Raw genomic sequence first — 19,278 nt, forward strand, 5'->3', positions numbered from 1 at the left:
CCAGATATTAAAAGTTTTTTTTTAAATTAAGACTTACATGCTTAAGATGCTGTTCGGACAGTGGGACAAAGGACGATCTTCCTCATAGAGCTTAACATGGCGGGTGGGTAAAAAAGGAGAGGGCGTCGGACAGCCCCTTTAAGAAACTTATGTTCCATCACCCTATTGCATTGAATAAACTTAATTTACTGGTAGTCAATTTATTCCCTCTCAATAATTTGAAAAATTTACTTATCTCGGGTTTTCGAGCACAATTCCATTCCCCGTTTACATTTTATAACCACATTTATCATTTTTAGGAGAGTACGTGCATGGATAAAGAATGCGCGTGAGGAAATTGGTTTTCACTCTACAGGATAGGTAACTCCCTATCTCGAACGACAGCCTATTCTGTATATACTCTGTTACAACATGGGTTGTCAGCACGCGTAAAGCTAGGTCTCTATGTAATCTAGCCTTGCGCGTGCTGACAAGAGACAAAAAACTTCAGGATATTTTAAACGCTTTTAAATCCTGAATATCCTGAAGTTTTTTGTCTCTTGACAGCACGTACAAAGCTACGTTACATAGAGACCTAGGTTTACTCGTGCTGACAACCGATGTTGTAAAGAGTATATACAGAATAAGCTGTCGTTCGAGATAGGTAGTTGCCTATCCTATAGCGTGAAAACTATTTTCCTCACGCGCATTCTTTATCCATGGTACGTGTATGACATTGTGTCGTTAATAGGTTGCTAACATATCCGCGTTCATGGCCTGAACGATTTATAGTGAAACCTATTGTTTTTGTGCAAATTTCAACAATGGCGGCAAATTCAATAGGGAAGTTATGATTTTTAGTCTTGGTTAAACTGAATATATGTAAGAGGGAAAGACACGGGGAAAATAGTTTGCCTTCCATCTCGGTCGATGGAAAGATCATAAAAAGAGTAGAGACGTCGAGGGGTCAACCCCGCTGTATATCCCGAAACTGAGGAAGGATTGACATGTCTCTTTTTTAAGTAGAAAGGGTCTATAGCAGCGCTACGACAGACAAGGGTCACACGGTTCTATGCCAGGCCCATGGCGTCTCTATCATTTCTATGGTTCGCAAGCAGTAGGGGGGTGCATACTCTTCGAATTTTTTTTAAGGGTGTGAGAGTGTCAGCTGGACTCAGCTTGGTCGTAGGCCGTAAATTCTGACTTGGCTATTTTGCAATATAGCCTGCGTTCACCGAGTCGCGTGATCTAGGAGGCTGTGACTCGACTCTGCTACTTAGTCTGTATATATTCAGGAACAAGGTTAATGAAAGTATTAACGGTTTTTAAAGGAATATGGGATTTATCAGGGATAGCCCTGCATTTATATACTTGTCGCTGCTTATTTTATCTTCCTATATAAATGTAGTATTTCTAGTAGCCGCAGAGACTTCTGGTGGCACTCTGTATGCATTTGGTAGAATACTTTTATAGAAATTGAAATAGTAAAAAATATTTATAAAATAAAATTTGGTCGAATTATTTCGTAGTTGTCCTATTTCAAGCCGAGGAATGTTCTCAAAAACAATTACTATTTGGTGACGAATACCTTAAAAAGTACGTTCACACGGAATTTTGGATCAGCTTAACGCGTAATTGAGTGGGCTATTGCCTTGGTGACGAGGCCAGCGAAAGAAGGCATGACGCATTGACGCCGCATGAGAGTGGCACAAGGCGTACTTCTAGCCAGGACGATGTATACAACCAGCGTGGGAAATAAGGCGGTGGCACAGGGCAAATGACCAGTTTAAAAAATGCCTGGACCAGTTTAAAAATTAAATCGGAGGGGGGTCAGTGGTCCACGGGACCACTAAGAAAATTCAAGGGTAACCAGAGTCCAGACATTATCTCAACTATTTTAATTACCCACTTCTTTAGTTTAGCAGACGACGCGCCCTGGTCAATGGTCATGGACCAGTTTATTTATTCCAGGCCAGGGGGGTCGCTGGCCCAATGTCCAGTTTTAAAAAAAGCCTTATTTCCCACCCTGTAACAACGCATCCTCCTTGCTCGTATCGGGCATAGCAGAGGCTAAAGCAGACTACAACTAAATCGTTTTGTCATTGTTACGTGTTATCATAGAGATACGCGTGTTATGGTATTTTCCATCACGAAATCCCCTAAAAATGATAAATGTGGTTATAAAATGTAAACGGGGAATGGAATTGTGCTCGAAAACCCGAGATAAGTAAATTTTTCAAATTATTGAGAGGGAATAAATTGACTACCAGTAAATTAAGTTTATTCAATGCAATAGGGTGATGGAACATAAGTTTCTTAAAGGGGCTGTCCGACGCCCTCTCCTTTTTTACCCACCCGCCATGTTAAGCTCTATGAGGAAGATCGTCCTTTGTCCCACTGTCCGAACAGCATCTTAAGCATGTAAGTCTTAATTTAAAAAAAACTTTTAATATCTGGGCCTTCAGTCACTTGCTTAACTCTCTTCTTATCGATACTTTTTAGGTCTTGGTTATATCCAAGACGTTTTGATTAATATCTGTGACTTCGGTCTTAATTTTTATTAATTTTGTGTAGACACGTTGGTGATTTTATATTGATTATTTCAACGCTTATTTCTGCATGCCGTAGAATAGGGAGCTATCAGTTCTGACCCTGAAACGTCACACCCTTCTATCTCTTACTGGAGTTTCATCCCCCCTAACGGTTGGAAACAGTATTCTACGCGCAAAAATGCCAACCAGAGAGGGGCTGCGTGACATCAGACTATCTCTTCCCCCTAGCCAGTTGTTAGCTCCATATAGGAAGTAGTTCATCATTCAATAGAAAATTGTTGAGAGATCGGAGCTATGGGAACGTCACATCAATATTTTTAGTCTAAATTGTATGACCAAAGCTGACAAAGATTGTAGTATCACACTATAGAGAGCTTTCAGATGGGATAGTAGTACGTCACACCCTCCCAAGTCTTACCGCGGTTCTGGTAGCCATATTGGGTGGTCTCAGCTTCATCCCTGCTTTAAACCCACCAATATGGCGGCGTAAATTATGTCACGAGACTCGGCTCCTCCTCCAACTAAAAGCTCTCTATTTCAGGTGGACCAAGACCAGATGCTCTATTAGAAATCTTTGAGCCCCATTTCCAATGTCATTGTTTTAACAAGATCTTATTCAAAATGGATAATTTCTTTTAACCTTGATAGGAAATGAAACATATAGAATATGCCATCTTTAGTGGCGTTCTAACTTTAACCTAGTTTAAAGAACTAAGATAGTATTTTTTGTCGAAAATGGCATTAAATTAGTAAACTAGCAATACTTTAGCAATATTTCGGGGTGAAAACAAATCCAATTTTGCAATATTTTGGGAAAGATGTCAATTGGATAATAATAAGAAATACAATAACAGGCACATATTTAGTTTTAATGTTATTAGCTCCGCCCTTAAGTACAATTCTAATTGGATTCAGCCTTTGGGAAATTGAAGTTGGTGTTTAAATGATTTGCCAGAATGCTAGGAGGTCAGGCAATGGAAGTATGCTTTGATTTATCATTAAATATAGGAAATAACAGGATTAAATTATTATTTACTTGTAATCATGAAATGAATGTTATTTTATGCCCTGTAAACTATTTTATTTCTAATAAATAAAGTTAAATGACAGTTACGGTAATTTATTGATGACAAAATTTAGGGTTAATAATATTATTTCATATAATAGTTAAAATACAAATAGGAATGTTTTTAAGTAATGCCTGTTTAAAAATTACTTTCAAGTACTAAATTGCATTAAGAATGTTTTTGTTTGACTATTTTCAAGTTTTTAAACACGCATGATTATGATATTGGAAGGCGCAAATTATTTATTTAAATAAACATTTGGTTTGATACTTGCCACGTTTATTTACAGCATGTAATTTGGGCTTAATTTCCCTAGTTGTTATTTAATTATGGTATTCATTATAAATTTATTCCAGTCAATAAATATATTGTTTTTTACGTTTAAAGGTAAAAGTTGCATATTTTAAAGGGTTTTTCCAAAGAAAATTGTTTTTGACACCAGAAAGGCTTTTGAGGATAATTAGTGATTGCGTCCTGCTGCCAAAAAATAGACCTTAACAGGGAAAAGCTAAGAGTAACTATAATTAATTTTAAATGAATCTAAAATGTAAGTTTCACAATGAATGCGTGAGAGGGATTAAAAAAATGTTCAAGGACAGTCATACGTGAAGGTTGGATTTATAAAGTGAGAGACTTCAACATTATCGTATGAATGCCTATAATAATTTTGTTAATCTCTCAAGTGAACAATTCAATGATGAAAAAATATTTACACACATTTAATCCTAGGATTGTCAAATTGAGACTATATAATTGCCAGAAAAATAGTAAGCATGTGTTTCAATATTATATTTTTTTAAGGTATAAAAAAGGGAAGGGGAGTTTGTTAAATTAGTCCTAATATACTTAAAGATGCTTTTTAAAATTGGTAGTGATTTGCTATTGTAGAATCTGCAGTTTAGTTCAGAGAGTTAATGAGGTGCCTTGTATTTCGTTAGTGACATCTCCAATCCAGTTGATTTTAGGTTTTTTTTCTATATTTATTACTATTGAACTCAGATGGCGTTGGGAGTTAATGTCATTAATTGTAATTTTTTTACTGGTTCCATCGCGCTTGATTTTGTTTTGTTGATGTAGAATCTGCAGTTCAGTTCAGAGAGTTAATGAGGTGCCTTGTGTTTGGTAGCGACATCTCCAATCCAGTTGATTTTATTTTTTTTTTTCTATATTTATTACTATTGAACTCAGAAGGCATTACTGCTTAACGTCATTAATTGGCAGCAATTTTTACTGGTTCCCTCGACCTTGCTTTGTTTGGCAAACGTCCGTTAAACAATGTAATATACCATCATGGTATATTAACTTTAAGGCGTTTTGATGAAAATTGAAATCCAAGGTTAATCAGTTGGTATTTTAGAGTAAAGAGTGAAGTACTTGAGGTTTAATCGAGTGGTGAAGGAGGGGGGATTTGGGGTATTTCACCACCCGCGGACGCGGGGTAGTCAGTTCCTGTAGGGTAGGCATGCTGACAAGTCCCTTATTCCCTCAAAACTTTGTCGCCCAGAAGCTTGGCTTACAGGAGTGCGCCCAACTCCCAACATAGTCAAGCACATAATTTTAGTAACAATCCATTGCTGTTCTAAATTTTAACAACGTTGAGGCAACTTTTTGCCCGGAAAAGGTTTTTTGGCGAATCTATAGCTGTTATGAACTTCTATTGTGTTGATGAACTTGTAGGCACGGCTTGCCAAACCGTAACGTAATTATATAGGGAAACCAAAGAGTTGACATGTATTATTTGGCCTTGATACAGCTTGATGTTCTATAGACACTGACTCAAGCCAATAGAAAGATTATTTCTTTGAATATCTTTGCTGTTCTTAATCCAAAGACGCTCTCACTCTTTGAACACGCCAGTATAAAGTGTCTGTTATTTCGGTGGAGAAGTTGAATATATTTCTTGATTTGTCTATCGAAGTCTTGTTGCGGGTTTTTTTCTAATGATGATGATCATCATATTTTTGAGCTGTGTAGGTTTAGTCTTTTATTATACTGGTAATAGCTATGATGAATTATTTTTCTGTTGAAGCTTAGCATGTAGTTGTACGAAATTAGTCTTTAAATTGTATGTTTCAAACTTGAAAATATACACTGCTTGTAGTATTTATTTCGGAATAATTTTGATCTTCGTTATATTAGTTACGTAAAGGGGCGGGGGTTGAAAGAAAACTTTACAATTTACTGGCAATTATATGTTCATTTAAATATAAGATTTTGAGGGTCTATTTTTAAAATTTTGTCACGCAACTCTTAACTTTAAGTTTGGAAACAGTGCTGCTAGAACATGGCAATTATTGTTTTGCGCGTGGGTTACCAAAGGGACAATGAAAAGGTTATTAACTTTTTGGGGAAAAAAATATTCCAGAAGGCTTTGCAAATTGTACCCCTGTTGGATTTACGCAATGCAACCTGCCACGCAGACTACCCCAGCTGGTGAGAAACACAAAGAGATTATGCAAAACTTCCTGGGATATTAATTGGAAAAATGGTTTAGTTGTTTTAATAACAAGGGTAATGTAATATATTGGTAACCACAATTTGGGAAATAATTTTCACACTTTATAAAAACAAATTATACAACAATAGTAGGATATTAGTTATAGGTCAAATTAATAAGTTCATATGGCTTTTTTTAAGCCTAACTATTAAATAGTTTAAAAATCAATTTTTGTAAGTGGTATCGGATTGGGTCGGGTACACATTATTGATAAGTTATAGAAAGAAAAGGTTATATTAATAGATAATATTTAAACATAAAAGCTTTGCTAATCTTTGATATTGTAACAGGATAATATTAGATTAGATTAATTTAATTTAATTTAATTTAATGTTTTTGAATGGTTTTAAATTGTTAATGTAAAAAAGTTATGGGCGTCTTAATTTAAAAAAAAATAGCGCGCTTAAAAGAGAAAAAAATGGAAGCTGCGAAACTGATATTTAGAAAACTCTTTGAATATATTAATTTTAATAAGTATTTATTTAAAATTTGGATACGAGTGTCTAAATCTCAGTTCAAAAAATCTGTTCAATGTTAACTAATATGATGAGTTTATCTCAATAGTTTCACCAGCTTATTAAAGAATTATATTTAATCACATAGCATTACCAACAGGGGTTACGTTTTTAGCGTGTTTTTTACATAAAACACCATTAGGGCAAGAGTACTAAAAACCCTTCACTTGAAAATTCTAAAATTAATGCAAGAATCATCGCCCTTTTTTCGTAACAATAGCATGGCCCTACAATCCTCCCTCCTCTCCCTTTCACGGTTATTATAGTAGGCAACATCAAAATTACTCCAGAACCATCGTTAACCTTAAACTTGCTCTAGGATTAACAATCTTACCCAGTCATAAATTACTTTAAAGTGAATATGAAACTATTAGTATATCTTTGACAGATATGATGCTCCTTTCTGGTATGAATATTGAAATTTTGGACTTTACTCGGGGTAATTTTGATATGGATTCTTCAAGCACGTTAGATTCCCTTTAATGCGTCTGGACTCTTTCCAAGAGCAGAACAGTGACGTCAGTCAAGTTACTGACGAATCTCTCCCTTTTTCTGATCATTGTATCACTGACCTCGTACCAGCCGTTGTCTTTTCTCACATAGTTCACATAATGTCCCTCGGCCAACGATTCACCTTTATGAATAATCACCCCTTTAGTTTTAAAAAGCATCTTACTCATAGTGACATTTTGATTTTCAAAACTTGATATTTTGGTCGAAATCTTAATTGGTCGACCATCTTTGTAATCGCCACGGAGAAGACACAAAAATACGTACTTCCCGCTGGATATCAATACATCACGCTCTTGTATTTTTGGGTTGTTACAAAATACGCATGGCACCTCTGTTAATCTCATCCTTTTTTCTAGAGATTCCAATCAATTTTATCTCGGTTTTCTAGTGGAAGATTGAAAATGTTGCTTTCAACAAGATTCTCCGAATTTTGTTCAACTTGACAATTGGGGCATTTGGTAACGTTTCGCGACTTTGACCAAAAAAGATCTTTCAGAGCTTTAGAGTAATCGGCTTCCATTTCTTGACTTAGTGTCGTCAAAAGGACCATCAAAAATTCACTGGCGTCTTGTTGATCGTTTAGCGTAAAATGATTTCCGACAGCCATTCTCAGTTCCAACACTTTACGACTGAAGCTTCCTTGAGAACTCTCGATGTCGTTTATCGTGTTATGGAGGCAACGTAAAACTGGTTTTTCAACGAATGATCCATTGTAAGATTTAACCAATTCTCTTAATTCCGGCACTAATAAGAGTAGTTGCAAAACGCTATTAGAATAGCACGTTACTTGGTCATCGTTAGCTAAACCCTTCAAGGGCAAACTATCCAAACTCTGTTGGGTTTTCCTTTTCTTCTTCGGTGTTTCTGCACATCTCTCTTCCTCGCCTTCTAAAAGGCTTTTAGATAGTGTAGGCGCACTTCTTTTCCTACCTCGACTTTCTTTCAACTCCGTTATTTCCAAAAGAGGCAGATCTGGCCTATATTTTTTGCGAAGCCTGTTATACTCCATAATGGCTCGTCCATCCACCTTAATTTTAGTCGGATCGAACTGTAATAGATGGAGTCCGGCTAAGGACGTCACTCTCGATAAAGCCACGTACGCCATGCCAGTTCCGAATAAATTCGGACCCAAATCCATAATGGCGCATTTTAAACTCATGCCTTGGCTTTTGTGTATCGTAATAGCGTACGCCAGGATGACGGGAAACTGGGAGCGTTTAACGTAAATGTTTGCCATGAGCAAAAATTTGACGCAAATTTTCTCAACTAAAAAGTCAGTGTTAGCGTCATCGTTATTCGGTTCGCGATCTACTCTGAGAAAAATACCAGTAACGTTTCCTTGTTCGTCCTTCTTGAATCCAGTTACGAAACCCATCGTACCATTTACAACGCCTTTTTCAAAACTGATATTCCTTCTGACCATTATTCGGCAGCCAACGCAAAGAACTAACTCGCTCTCCAAACCGCCTGTTTTGGACGGTTCGTTTTGTAGCCCTTGCAGTCTCCTGAGAATGTTTTTATTCATTTTTTTCCCATAGTCAGCGAGTCTATCCTGACAACGAATGACTTCAACTTTCTCGCCGTTTTTTCGCAGCATATCAAAGTTGAATTTTACGCACATGGCTAATTTAGGCATCAAACAAATTGGGTGAAACCCTTCATTGGACAGCTTAATGAAAAGGTCCATAGCCACCTCGATGTTTTGACCTCCCTCAACCAATCTAGTTCCTAAGGTTGCAACATCAGCTTCGGAAATATTTCCAATTCTAACTCTGCTTAGAATGTCGCCGTAACTTTGGTCGTTGGCTTGTCTAACATTTTGCGTTAGTTCATCGTATTTAAAAAACTTCCAAAGATCACTTCCTCCGATGCAATTGAATCTAAGTCTGGCTTCTTCGGAAGTGATTTTGATAAACGCGGGATTTCCTTGAACCGGTGGCAATTGGAAAAAGTCTCCCAAGACAAGAATAAATACAACTCCACCAAATGGTTGGTTCATTTCCCAAAATTCGTTCAGCCTCAAGTGAACGTGTGTCAGTAAAACCGATGAGACCATAGAAATTTCATCAATAATTAACAGTTTTAAATTACCCAAGGTTTCTTTCATAATGCTCATATTGTCAGAACTTAGGGAATGGTATTCGGCAATACGCCCATGATCTACCGGCAACATTAGTAATCTGTGTAATGTTACGCCATTAACATTCAACGCTGCCAAACCCGTTGGCGCGGCAATTGCCACGCTAGCAGAATTTTGAAAGCGTCGCCTTACGGCGTTGGCGAGAGTGTCGATAAGAAACGATTTGCCAGTGCCACCAGGTCCCGACACAAAAAGGCACTTGTTTCTACATTTTTCTCCCTCTTGGGAGAAGTGATCCATGATGTGATCATAAATTCGCCTTTGATCCGAGTTTAGTAACGCCACATTGTCAACATCAGTCTCGAAATTCATTTCCATGGCAGCTTCCACATCAGCCATCGCGTGTTCGGTTTCGATAACAATTTCCTTCCCTTGCAGCGCATTTTCATTGTCGTCACTTTCAGTCTCCGAGACTATGGTTTCTGGTTCTTTCGCCTTTTTAGAAGCCTTGCGTTTCTTTTCAACTTCTTTGGAAACCGAGAGTTTCTCGTGGTATTCTCTCATGTCTTTTAACACCGAAAGCGAGTTTTCGAAAGCATCGGCGTATGTTTCAAAATCGCCCAATAGCTCAGTTTCGTCACGCCACGGTTTGAAGAGGATCAGTAGAGCGTGACAATACTGTTCTTTCTCCTCTATCGGGTCGTGAATAAAGTGCTCTATTATGTACGGCTTAATTCTCTTTCTCATGAAACCCAGATTGTTTTTCAACTGGATTACATTCGCATTTTTCTCGACACCCTCAGAGCGCATCGCATAATCGTAAAACTGACCAAATTCCCGCAAACTTAGATTTTCCAAGCTGTCAGGACGATTCGGATATTTGTCGTCGACGAACCCTTTTTGGCAAGTGTCCGTGCTTTCGGGGTCAGTTTCCCTCAATCGCGCGAGTTCCTTGTAACCTTTCAAAATTCTCGATCGGTTTTCTTTCAAGTTAGTGTTTATAAATTTAGTGCTGTCAGACTTGTTGAAAAGGTCTTGGCCCAGCATCATATCGAGAGCTTCATAAATTCCTATTTGCTTGCACGTCAAAGATTTCAATCTATAGGCAAATAATTTTTTGGACAAACTTTCGTTGCCTAACTCGGCAAAAGTTTGGTCCATGTCAGCCCGGTCTCCCTTTGTCACGTAAGCCGTGACATAGTTTGCCACTATTTCCGATTTGTCAGCGACAAATTGCAAATCCATGTTGGCTTTGGAAGCCAAAAGTAGCGTGGGATTGTAATCATTGATTAAAACTTCGTGCTGTTTTCTCGGCAAGTCGTACAGTCGTTTCTGCACCTTTTTCATTTTACGGTGACGAGTAACTGATCTAACAGAATTCATAGTAGCAATGTTTGTTACGTTTCGAGGGAAACCGTAACGACACACTTTCAATCCTTTTTTAGAATTTTTCACCTTCTTATAACAACTGGAGGTGCATTTGTGAGTTTGGAATTTTTTTACCAGCCGGTGTAGTTCCGGACTTACCGATGCTCTTGGCATCGAACACGTGACGTGTTTTTGCACGTAATCCAAAATAGTCTCGGTCGAAGAAGTTCCAATCTTTGGAGCGTCCTTGGCCCACAAAAGCATATGGTAGTGAGGTAAACCCCGAGATTGGTATTCAACCCTCCAAAAATGATGTTCTATCATGCCAAGAACTGGATTTTGCTTACACAAGACAAAGTTGTTTAACAGCGACCGCACTTTGTTGTGAAAGTGCAAATTGACGCTAAGTGGGTCTAAATTCAACAATTCAGCCACCGTCATCGACTCTACTCCTGGAACGTCTGAATTCACTTTTCTCAAGTGATCGTGCAGTTCCATATCATCGTACTCGGCCGGATTAAAAGTTAGAAGCCAGGTGGGAGGACCAAATTCCCGAATCATCGCTAAAACGTATCTAAGAACTTTATACCAGTAGTCCTTCGTTCCTCGAATATGACCCAAGAAAGTAGCTAAATTACTCTCAAGTTCTTTATCGCCAGATTCAACTCGATTGAGCAAATTTTCAACCCCAATTGGCATGGGTTTTTTAACACGAAGAACGTAGTTCAAACTGCTAGAAATCGCTTTCATTTCGCATTCTTGATAAGAATGGAACAAATAGGCGTAATCTCGTCTAAAAATTGGACTTTTGTTCAAAAGACGGGATAAACGATACTCGGTTTCCGTTATTTTCCCAAATGGTCTATCATCGTGCTTGCCAAAGCGACCCCGAGGGAACAAATGAACGAAGCTCATGTATTCCAGATTTTTGTCCCAAGTGCTAACCGGCTCCGCCTCGACGCGCTTCATTTGGTAAGTACCCAATAAATCCTTCGGTGGTTGGACGTTCACCGGATGAATAGAGTAATGATCGTACAGATCATTGGCTTCGCCTTCAGAAAGTTTTCGCAACAAAGCCTCGGGCTGTGTTAGAATTTTGTAGGCGTTGCCTGGTGCAAGGCTAGACTGATTTTCATCGTGCTCCTGCATGTTCGAAGCGTTTTGGTCACCTTGGACGTCGAGACTACTATCCGCTGGTCCTTCTGTTGGAAGCGCAGCGGAAGCGCGTGTCAACGCATCAGATCCATCATTAATTAACGCAAGTGGATCTGTTACGCTCAGTAATTCTTCGGGAGTCAATGAATTTTCATTTCCATCAATTTGTTGCGTGCCACAAATATAATCCTCGTTCATTGTCGAAATATCAATGTCTTTGTAAAAAGGGTTTATCTTTTTCAGCACACTGAATGCTTTCAACACTTTTTCGAGGCAAACAACCTGTTGCCAAACTTTTTTGTCCGCTGTGGGAACGCCATTGACCAAGATATGCAGTTCGTGATTTTTGGGCAATGTCTTGGGAATCATCTTCAAATTTTTCTCCACGGGTATTGGAAGATAAATTACTCTTCCCTTCAAAGCTTTAACCGTGCCAAACTGCATGTTGGAGTTGGTTTTGGTGCCTAACCGCACCACAGTGTGGAAGGCCTTCACAAGCTGAATTAAAACTTTCTCAAACATGTTTAAACTGGTGACATCTAGTGGAGGATTGTCAACCGCCAAGTTGTTCAGAAAACATCTGATGGGAACTTTACCCTTTCCTAAATCCGTAGCGCAGTAACGACATAGTAGCATGTCTGCTTCTCTCGTGTCGGAATTATTCATTATCCAGCCAGCTCTTAAAATCAGATAGGCCTCGTTCTCAAAAACAGCTCTGTTTACCAGTTTTTCTACTGCTCTTAAATCAGATTTTTTCAGTAATCTTAAACAGCAGTCGCAGGGCGTGTCGTGAAACTCGTTGGTGTTTAGCATTGCCCGAGCGAATTGATTCTCGTAAAGACTCAAGATTTGACTTTCATCGAGACTCGGCTGAGGAGCGTTAACGCTTCCTTCGGGAGCATCGTTTTGTTCCTTATTTAAATTTTTCCCACGTGTAGCAAGGGTTTTCCTTAATTCCGCCATGACATTCGTCACAGACTCGTAATCACCACTTTCAATTTCAGTTGAGATTTTAGTTAACGCGTTGAGTAACGCTTTGACGTGATAAATATTATTCAGAATATTTCTAATTCCCGAATAGTGAGGAGCCAGTTCAGCTAAAGCACGCAAATGACTTTGGCACTCTTCGCTATCAGCGCAGTAAGCAGTGTGTCCTAGGAACGGAACTATTCTCACCACTATTTCGTCCCCATCTGGTGGTATAGACACGTTTGATTTTTTGCAAAATTGTTTTCTTTATTCGCAAAGGTCCAAATCAGAGTCAAAAATTTTAGTCAAAGATTTTTCATTCGCATTGGCAACTGTGTTTACGAAAGCTAGTACTTTTGCAATGGCTCGAGTTCGAACATTACAAATATCACTGCATTCCCAATATACAGTTTTGTTTAAGGTTTCAATAAACCCACCTTCATTGATCACAGAATTTGCTTTTGGATTCTTCTCTTCAGTTTCAACAATGTTGAAGAGATTCGTAACAACACCCGACTCATTAACTTGTAAAACTAGTTCAACATTACTAGTTGCGTTATTGTTTTTCATGTCAACGATATTTCCCATTTCGTCAACAAACAATTCTTTAGTCGAACTGGTAGCACGGTCTCTCAGAACTTTTCTTATACTACCATCAGAATCCAATTTAAAAATTTTGCCGTAATGTGACTCATCGCCATTTTTCAATATTTTACCATTATTTCCAATCACATAATAGGTAGTTTCATGAAAATAGGCCTCTTTCATGCTACTGTGAAGCCTTTTCCCACCCACAACTTCTGTCAAATTGCCAGGGTCAATGGACCCAATTTCTTTGATTTTCTGAACAAAATCCTTAAATTCACTAACAATGCTCGTTAGTTGGGCGTGGTAAGCCGAATATAATTGCCTTTTCAAATGCAATATTCTACCAGCTAGCACTTGGCATTTTAGCTTGTGAGAGATAGACTTCGTGCGTTGTTTTTTAGTCTCACCGTTAAAAGACTCTGACGCCACCAGTCTTTCAGTTAGACGTTTGACTAAAAACCTTTTATAGCTTTCGGCTATAATTTTTTTGTTTTTCGTTTTGAAAATCCCCGCATTGAGGAGCTTTTTCGCAAAACCAAATTTATCTACTTTAGTTGGTTTATGTTTGGGTTTTAATTTTTTTGAGCAAAAAGCAACATTAGTGGTGCCACCTGGTGCCATAGCCCTTTTACAACCTTTTGCTGTACCAAGCGCAAGTTTACGCTGAACATAGTTATTTGCATTTCTTCTCTGAAAATTGTCTTGGTTTTTCAGATATAATTTCTTATTCTTAACTCGCTTAGCTTTCTTTTTTTGCAAAGCTTTACTGTTAACTAACAGTTCCAATTTATTTTGGGCTCTTTCTTTTTGCTTTGCTAAGCGTTTATTTTTTCTCTTTATTTTCTCCCGACAAAACATTACGAAAATTTACGAATCGCACAAGAAAGCAAATGTTTTTCAACCTCTGCAGAGTTGTAATCAGTTCAAGCAGTACCGTATTTGACACGGTTTGCAATGGGTCACAAGGAAACCTTAATCCCACACTGGAACTTGCAATTTGGATACACAAAGAGATCCAATTAATGGACACAAAGAAACCCAATTAATGGGAGCACAGAGAACCCAATTAATGAGAGCACAAAGAACCCAATTAATGAGAGCACAAAGAACCCAGTTAATGAGAGCACAAAGAACCCAATTAATGAGAGCACAGAGAACCCACTTGCCAAACACAAAGAATTGGCTGAATAAAAGGTACACAGGGTACCTTTTAGGCGCACAGAAAGAACCCAGTGTCAAAAAAAAACTTCTGACAGAATTGCAAATTGTAAAAAGAAAAAAAAATACAATATAAATTAATGAAGATAATATAATTACAAGGGAAAGTGAAACCTATTAAGACTAAGAGTAAATAAGACAATTTCACAATCTGAAATGAGAACAAAAGTTATTGTACAATAGGAACATTAAAAAACCAAAAATACTTAAGTTTATAAATCATATAAAACCTTAAAAATTAAGATTCGTGGCAATTAATATTCTTTTACAAGTCTTCGGAATTGTAAGAGAACGGAACGACGTGGAAATTGTAACAATTCCCGCCAAAAAAGAAGCCAAGAGAATAAGCTTTTTTAATTTATTGCCCTCTGGAGTCTGGAACAGTAGCATGGAGCAATTATACCTGGAAACGTTTCTGTAAAATCATGCTATCACTCCAGTTTAATTGCTCTATGGTACTTCCCCTAGCCCGGGGAATATTTTTGGCGGGAAAGTACTATTACTTATTTACTTGTTAAAGCAAGCCGTTTATCAACCTCGTAAGTATGTTTTAAACACAATTTTTAATAGTTAAAATTATTAATTAACGGGTTTTGAAGCTAAGTCATAAAATTTGAAGTTATAATGTTTAAATTTATTGTCAAACTTTAAACTAGATAGAAAGTAATTGATTGTAAACTATTCAATAAAATTTCTGTTTTTCGGTTTGGGCTTAGTAATGGAAGGCAAAAACATTAAAGTCGTTAATGCCTACTTCTACGGCGGCGGCGGCGGTCGCGGACGGGGCGGAGGACGAGGCGGCGGACGAGGTGGCGGTCGCGGACGGTGGCAATGGGTCCGCACTTGCTACAAGTGCAAGAAGGCCGGCCACATAATGCGGGAATGTCCGCAAAACGGAGGTACTAAATATTTTCAATTGCTTTTCCCAGGGCTACCTAAAAACTTCTATGCACTTCGTTAAAAATCTCATTTAGGGAAACTAGTTTTAAATTTAATAAAATGTTATAGAGAGCTTTCAGTTGGAGCCGAGTCTCGTGACATAATTTACGCTGCCATATTGGAGGGTTTAAAGCAGGAATGAAGCCGAGACCACCCAATATGGCTCCCAGAAGACTTGGGTGGGTGTGACGTACTACTATCCCATCTGAAAGCTCCCTACTGAATTTAAAAAAGACAGTGAAGTTCCCTGCTATCCCTAGGTAGCCCTAATGCAAGCAATCTTAGTTAGAGCCCTTTATCGCCATGGCTCTCATAGCGTAATTTTTTTCTAATATTGGCAATGGGGTAGAAAGATATTCTATGGTATAAAAGTATCTAAAGAAAATGGGATATTAAACTGAAATTGTAGGATTGAGAAACTCTGCATGTAAGACCAAAATGAATTATAAAAAAGTATATCGTACACAAACCAGCCAAAGGTGTTAAAGGCTCAAGCATATATATAGTTGTCTTATATACGGTTACATGATAGGTAATGCAACCACCACCACCACCACCACTACCACCACCACCACCACCCCAAGCACAACCACAACCACCACCACCCCAAGCACCACCACCACCACCCCTAGCACCACCACAACCATCACCACCCCAAACACCACCATCCCAACCAACAATATGGAAACACCACTGTAAATATTTTGTAAGTATTAAACCACATTTAAAAAAGTTAACACTTTTATTATATTGGGGCACAGGAAAAGAAGTTACTATTGGGGTTTTTTTTTTTCATTAATATCTTGAAAGCCTAAGTTTTAAATATTTTTGCATTCTCAATTCTTTTTTTGAGTTTCAATTAAAAATTTTCATTGAAGATAATTAATATATTTTTTCTTATATTTTTTGTAGCATCATCACCATATTAATTTTCATTCATTTTTTTTGTCAAAAAGCATTTAACCAAATAAATTAATTTCATCCAAAATTATTGCATTCTTTTTAATTCGTTTTAATGGACTAATATTCCATTCTTATTAATCCATTTTAGAAAAGTTTTATTTCCTTTAAAATAATAAATGGTTACCCCAATCATTTGTTTATGCTTTGAACGGGAGAAATGGTTTCCCAGCCATTTTGTAATACCTTAAAGCAAAGCGCGGGTCCCCTACAAGGCGACTTTCCTCCTGTACTCCCGTTTTGGCTTGGCAAAGGCTAGTGGGCGGGATTTATATGGGCACTTATAAATCCCGCCCACAAATGCCTCCTGCCTTCTCCAAGCCAAAACTGGAGTTCGTAAGGAAAGTCAACTTGTAGGGGATCCACAAGTTTAAGCGCTTTGCTTTAAACTTAAGACACTTTTGACCCGCAATTACGTTATTCCTTGACTTAAAAATGGTTATCTCTTGAACCAAATAATTTTTTCCATCAATATTCATCTATTTAATAAATTAAAGGACCGTTCTAATTAATCCATTTTAATAAATTTTATCCCTTGAACTTAAGAAAACGTTTCCCAGTTATTTCTTTATCCCTTGAATTGAAGACTCATTTTCCCAGCCATGTTGTTATTTTTTAAAAAATTCAATTAACTTTCCCATCATTATTCCATTCTTTTTGATCCATTTTAATAAATTAATGTTCGTTCTAATTAATCCATTTTAATAAATATTATCCCTTTAACTGAAGAAAAGATTTACCAGTCATTTCATTACCCCTTGAACATAGGAAATGATTTCCCAACCATTTTGTTATCTTTTGAAAAAATAAACTAACTTTTCCTTCCTTATTCCATTCTTTTTGATTCAAAACCATTTAGTTTTCGAGTTATCTAAAAAATGGTTGACCCGTTTGAAGCTACAAATATATTTCATAAAAACATTTTCTTATCCCTTTAACTCCTATTAACAGAAATAAACAATTTATACCAATATGAATGTATCATTAATTGCTGTAAGCAAATATTAATAAATGAAACAATTTCTTTATCAACTCGCGTTAATCAATTTCTTCAATCTTCATAACTCAATGAAACTTTGTCGAATTTTAAAGCAAATAAATGGTGTGGTTTCGATTAAACAAACGTTACTAGATGGTCCCGTAGTCCAAGAGTGGGGTTGACAGGGTTTATTTGTTTATCAGTGTGTAAAGGGATTTAATTAGCCTCTATGCCTAATTGCTAATTAAGTCATTATTGTCCAATTGCTAATTCCAATTCAATTAGTTGCCAGTTAATTAGCACAGCTCTGGTTTTTTTGGTGACACGGTTTTGTGATCGTGCGACTTAATCATTTATTCTACCAGCAATTTGACAAACAATTTATCTTCGTAGCAGTTATCATTGGCGCCTGGTGATAATTAAAAACAGGCTATTGCTTATTGTTTTCTTGGGCAATGTTAAAATAATCATTATATAAATAAACTGGTCATCGTTTAATTTTTTCTTAGGTAACTAAAAATAAGCACTAAAAAAATAATAAAAAATTTAATAGTTACCCAACAAAAATGATTGGAAGAGTCTGAATAAAAAATATTAATTGGTTTGTTGACAGGGTTTAGTGATCGTGTGATCTATCGATTAATTTACCAGCAATTTCAACGAACAAAATGATGTACGTATTTGTTATCATTGGCCGGTGACACCAGTTTAGAAACCTGTTAACAAACCCTTATGCGTAGAGTTTGCAAAAAGACATGAAATTTAGCACTTAAACTTAATTTTTCTCAAAATCCTTAAAAATGGTCCTAGAAAAAGGTTTAAATTTTCATATGCAAGGCCTAATACCGTTTTGCTTGACTGCATGTCGCCGTCAAATTCCTTTTAAAGCCTAAATCATACTAGTATCCACCCTTGATTTTCATTTCGTAACACACGTTGGATTCCTAAACCTCGACGCGCACAACGATTAGAAGCATTAAAATGCAAACACAACAACACACTGAGCGCATACATTTAAAACAAAAAACCCTCCTTATACATTAAGAGCAGTAAATAAAATTTCTCACTACAGCTGTTTTCAGGGCTAAAGCGACCGAAAGACGGCGGTAAAGAAAAATTCTCCGGCCCATTAAAGGGAGAGAACGAAATTCAAATGCAAGGCGCGTCCCATCAACAAACAACATTGAATTCGTTTTACGCAATTATAATATTGAAATTTTATACAATGAAGTAATATTTAAGAAAACAAAGCACTACTTTCAAAGTCTAAACTTAAGTACGACGATACGAGAAGGCGAAGTAACGGGCAACGAGAGGTAAACATTTTTTTAAAAGGCAAAAATTAATGGTAAGCCAAGGCTTAGCGCAATTTCACCGCCTTAAAAAAAGTGCCAAGTTTAGAAATAGATTGTGGGACAATAAAAAGGTGGAAAATTATGAAATTAGGCTTATATTAAAGCTTGAAACCTACTTTATATTATATTTAAAATCCATCCATGAGCAAATCCTCAAAAAATATGAAAATGGCAACGAAAAAGGACCCACTCTCAAATTTTTTTCCCCTTAAAAAAATGGCGGCCACAAACGGGGTAATTTATCACGGCGGCAATATTAAAGCAGTCTTATCACACTATCGATAGGCCATTTCAACCAAAAGGCATTAAGAAAAAACAATCGGATTATTATGACGCAACTATACGTAAAAAAAGGCCAATATTGGTCGCGCTGATATTTACCAATAAAACAGCGTATCCATGCTAAAATATCGCAGATTGGGGTAGTTTTTAAAATTTAAAATTAAACATACTTAAAATTAATTTTTCTCAAAAACCTTAAAAATGGTCCTAGAAAAAGGTTTAAATTTTGATATAAAACCGTTCCCAAACGTAACAAACGAAT

The 19,278-nt window shown here is 37.1% G+C and overlaps 1 protein-coding gene and 1 long non-coding RNA gene across 7 annotated transcripts; both read left to right on the forward strand.

Annotated features, from left to right (window-relative positions):
• The first annotated feature begins 535 nt into the window (after positions 1-535).
• LOC149640908 (uncharacterized) lies at positions 536-5,705 on the forward strand. 3 transcript variants are annotated; one of them, XR_016372096.1, is made up of 3 exons: positions 536-2,206; positions 2,276-2,400; positions 3,986-5,705. It is a non-coding gene; the product is annotated as an uncharacterized LOC149640908 (long non-coding RNA). The 3 variants fall into 3 exon arrangements; XR_016372094.1 differs by having other exon boundaries at positions 536-2,400; XR_016372095.1 differs by having other exon boundaries at positions 536-2,400; positions 4,008-5,705.
• An 8,521-nt stretch (positions 5,706-14,226) lies between these two features.
• LOC149640909 (uncharacterized) lies at positions 14,227-18,938 on the forward strand. 4 transcript variants are annotated; one of them, XM_089850579.1, is made up of 3 exons: positions 14,227-15,400; positions 15,973-16,146; positions 18,452-18,938. In XM_089850579.1, exons 1-2 carry the CDS (start codon positions 15,220-15,222, stop codon positions 16,137-16,139), a joined length of 348 nt encoding a protein of 115 aa, XP_089706705.1. In that variant the 5' UTR covers positions 14,227-15,219; the 3' UTR covers positions 16,140-16,146; positions 18,452-18,938. The 4 variants fall into 4 exon arrangements, with proteins under 4 accessions (XP_089706705.1, XP_089706704.1, XP_089706703.1 ...); XM_089850578.1 differs by having other exon boundaries at positions 18,462-18,938; XM_089850577.1 differs by lacking the exon at positions 18,452-18,938 and adding an exon at positions 16,353-16,428 and having other exon boundaries at positions 14,228-15,400.
• Positions 18,939-19,278: the final 340 nt, after the last annotated feature.

The sequence above is a fragment of the Phalangium opilio genome, unplaced genomic scaffold (genome assembly GCF_054372755.1).
Source record: "Phalangium opilio isolate 3A_F unplaced genomic scaffold, DU_Popi_V2 ptg000092l_1, whole genome shotgun sequence".
NCBI classification, from domain to species: domain Eukaryota; kingdom Metazoa; phylum Arthropoda; class Arachnida; order Opiliones; family Phalangiidae; genus Phalangium; species Phalangium opilio.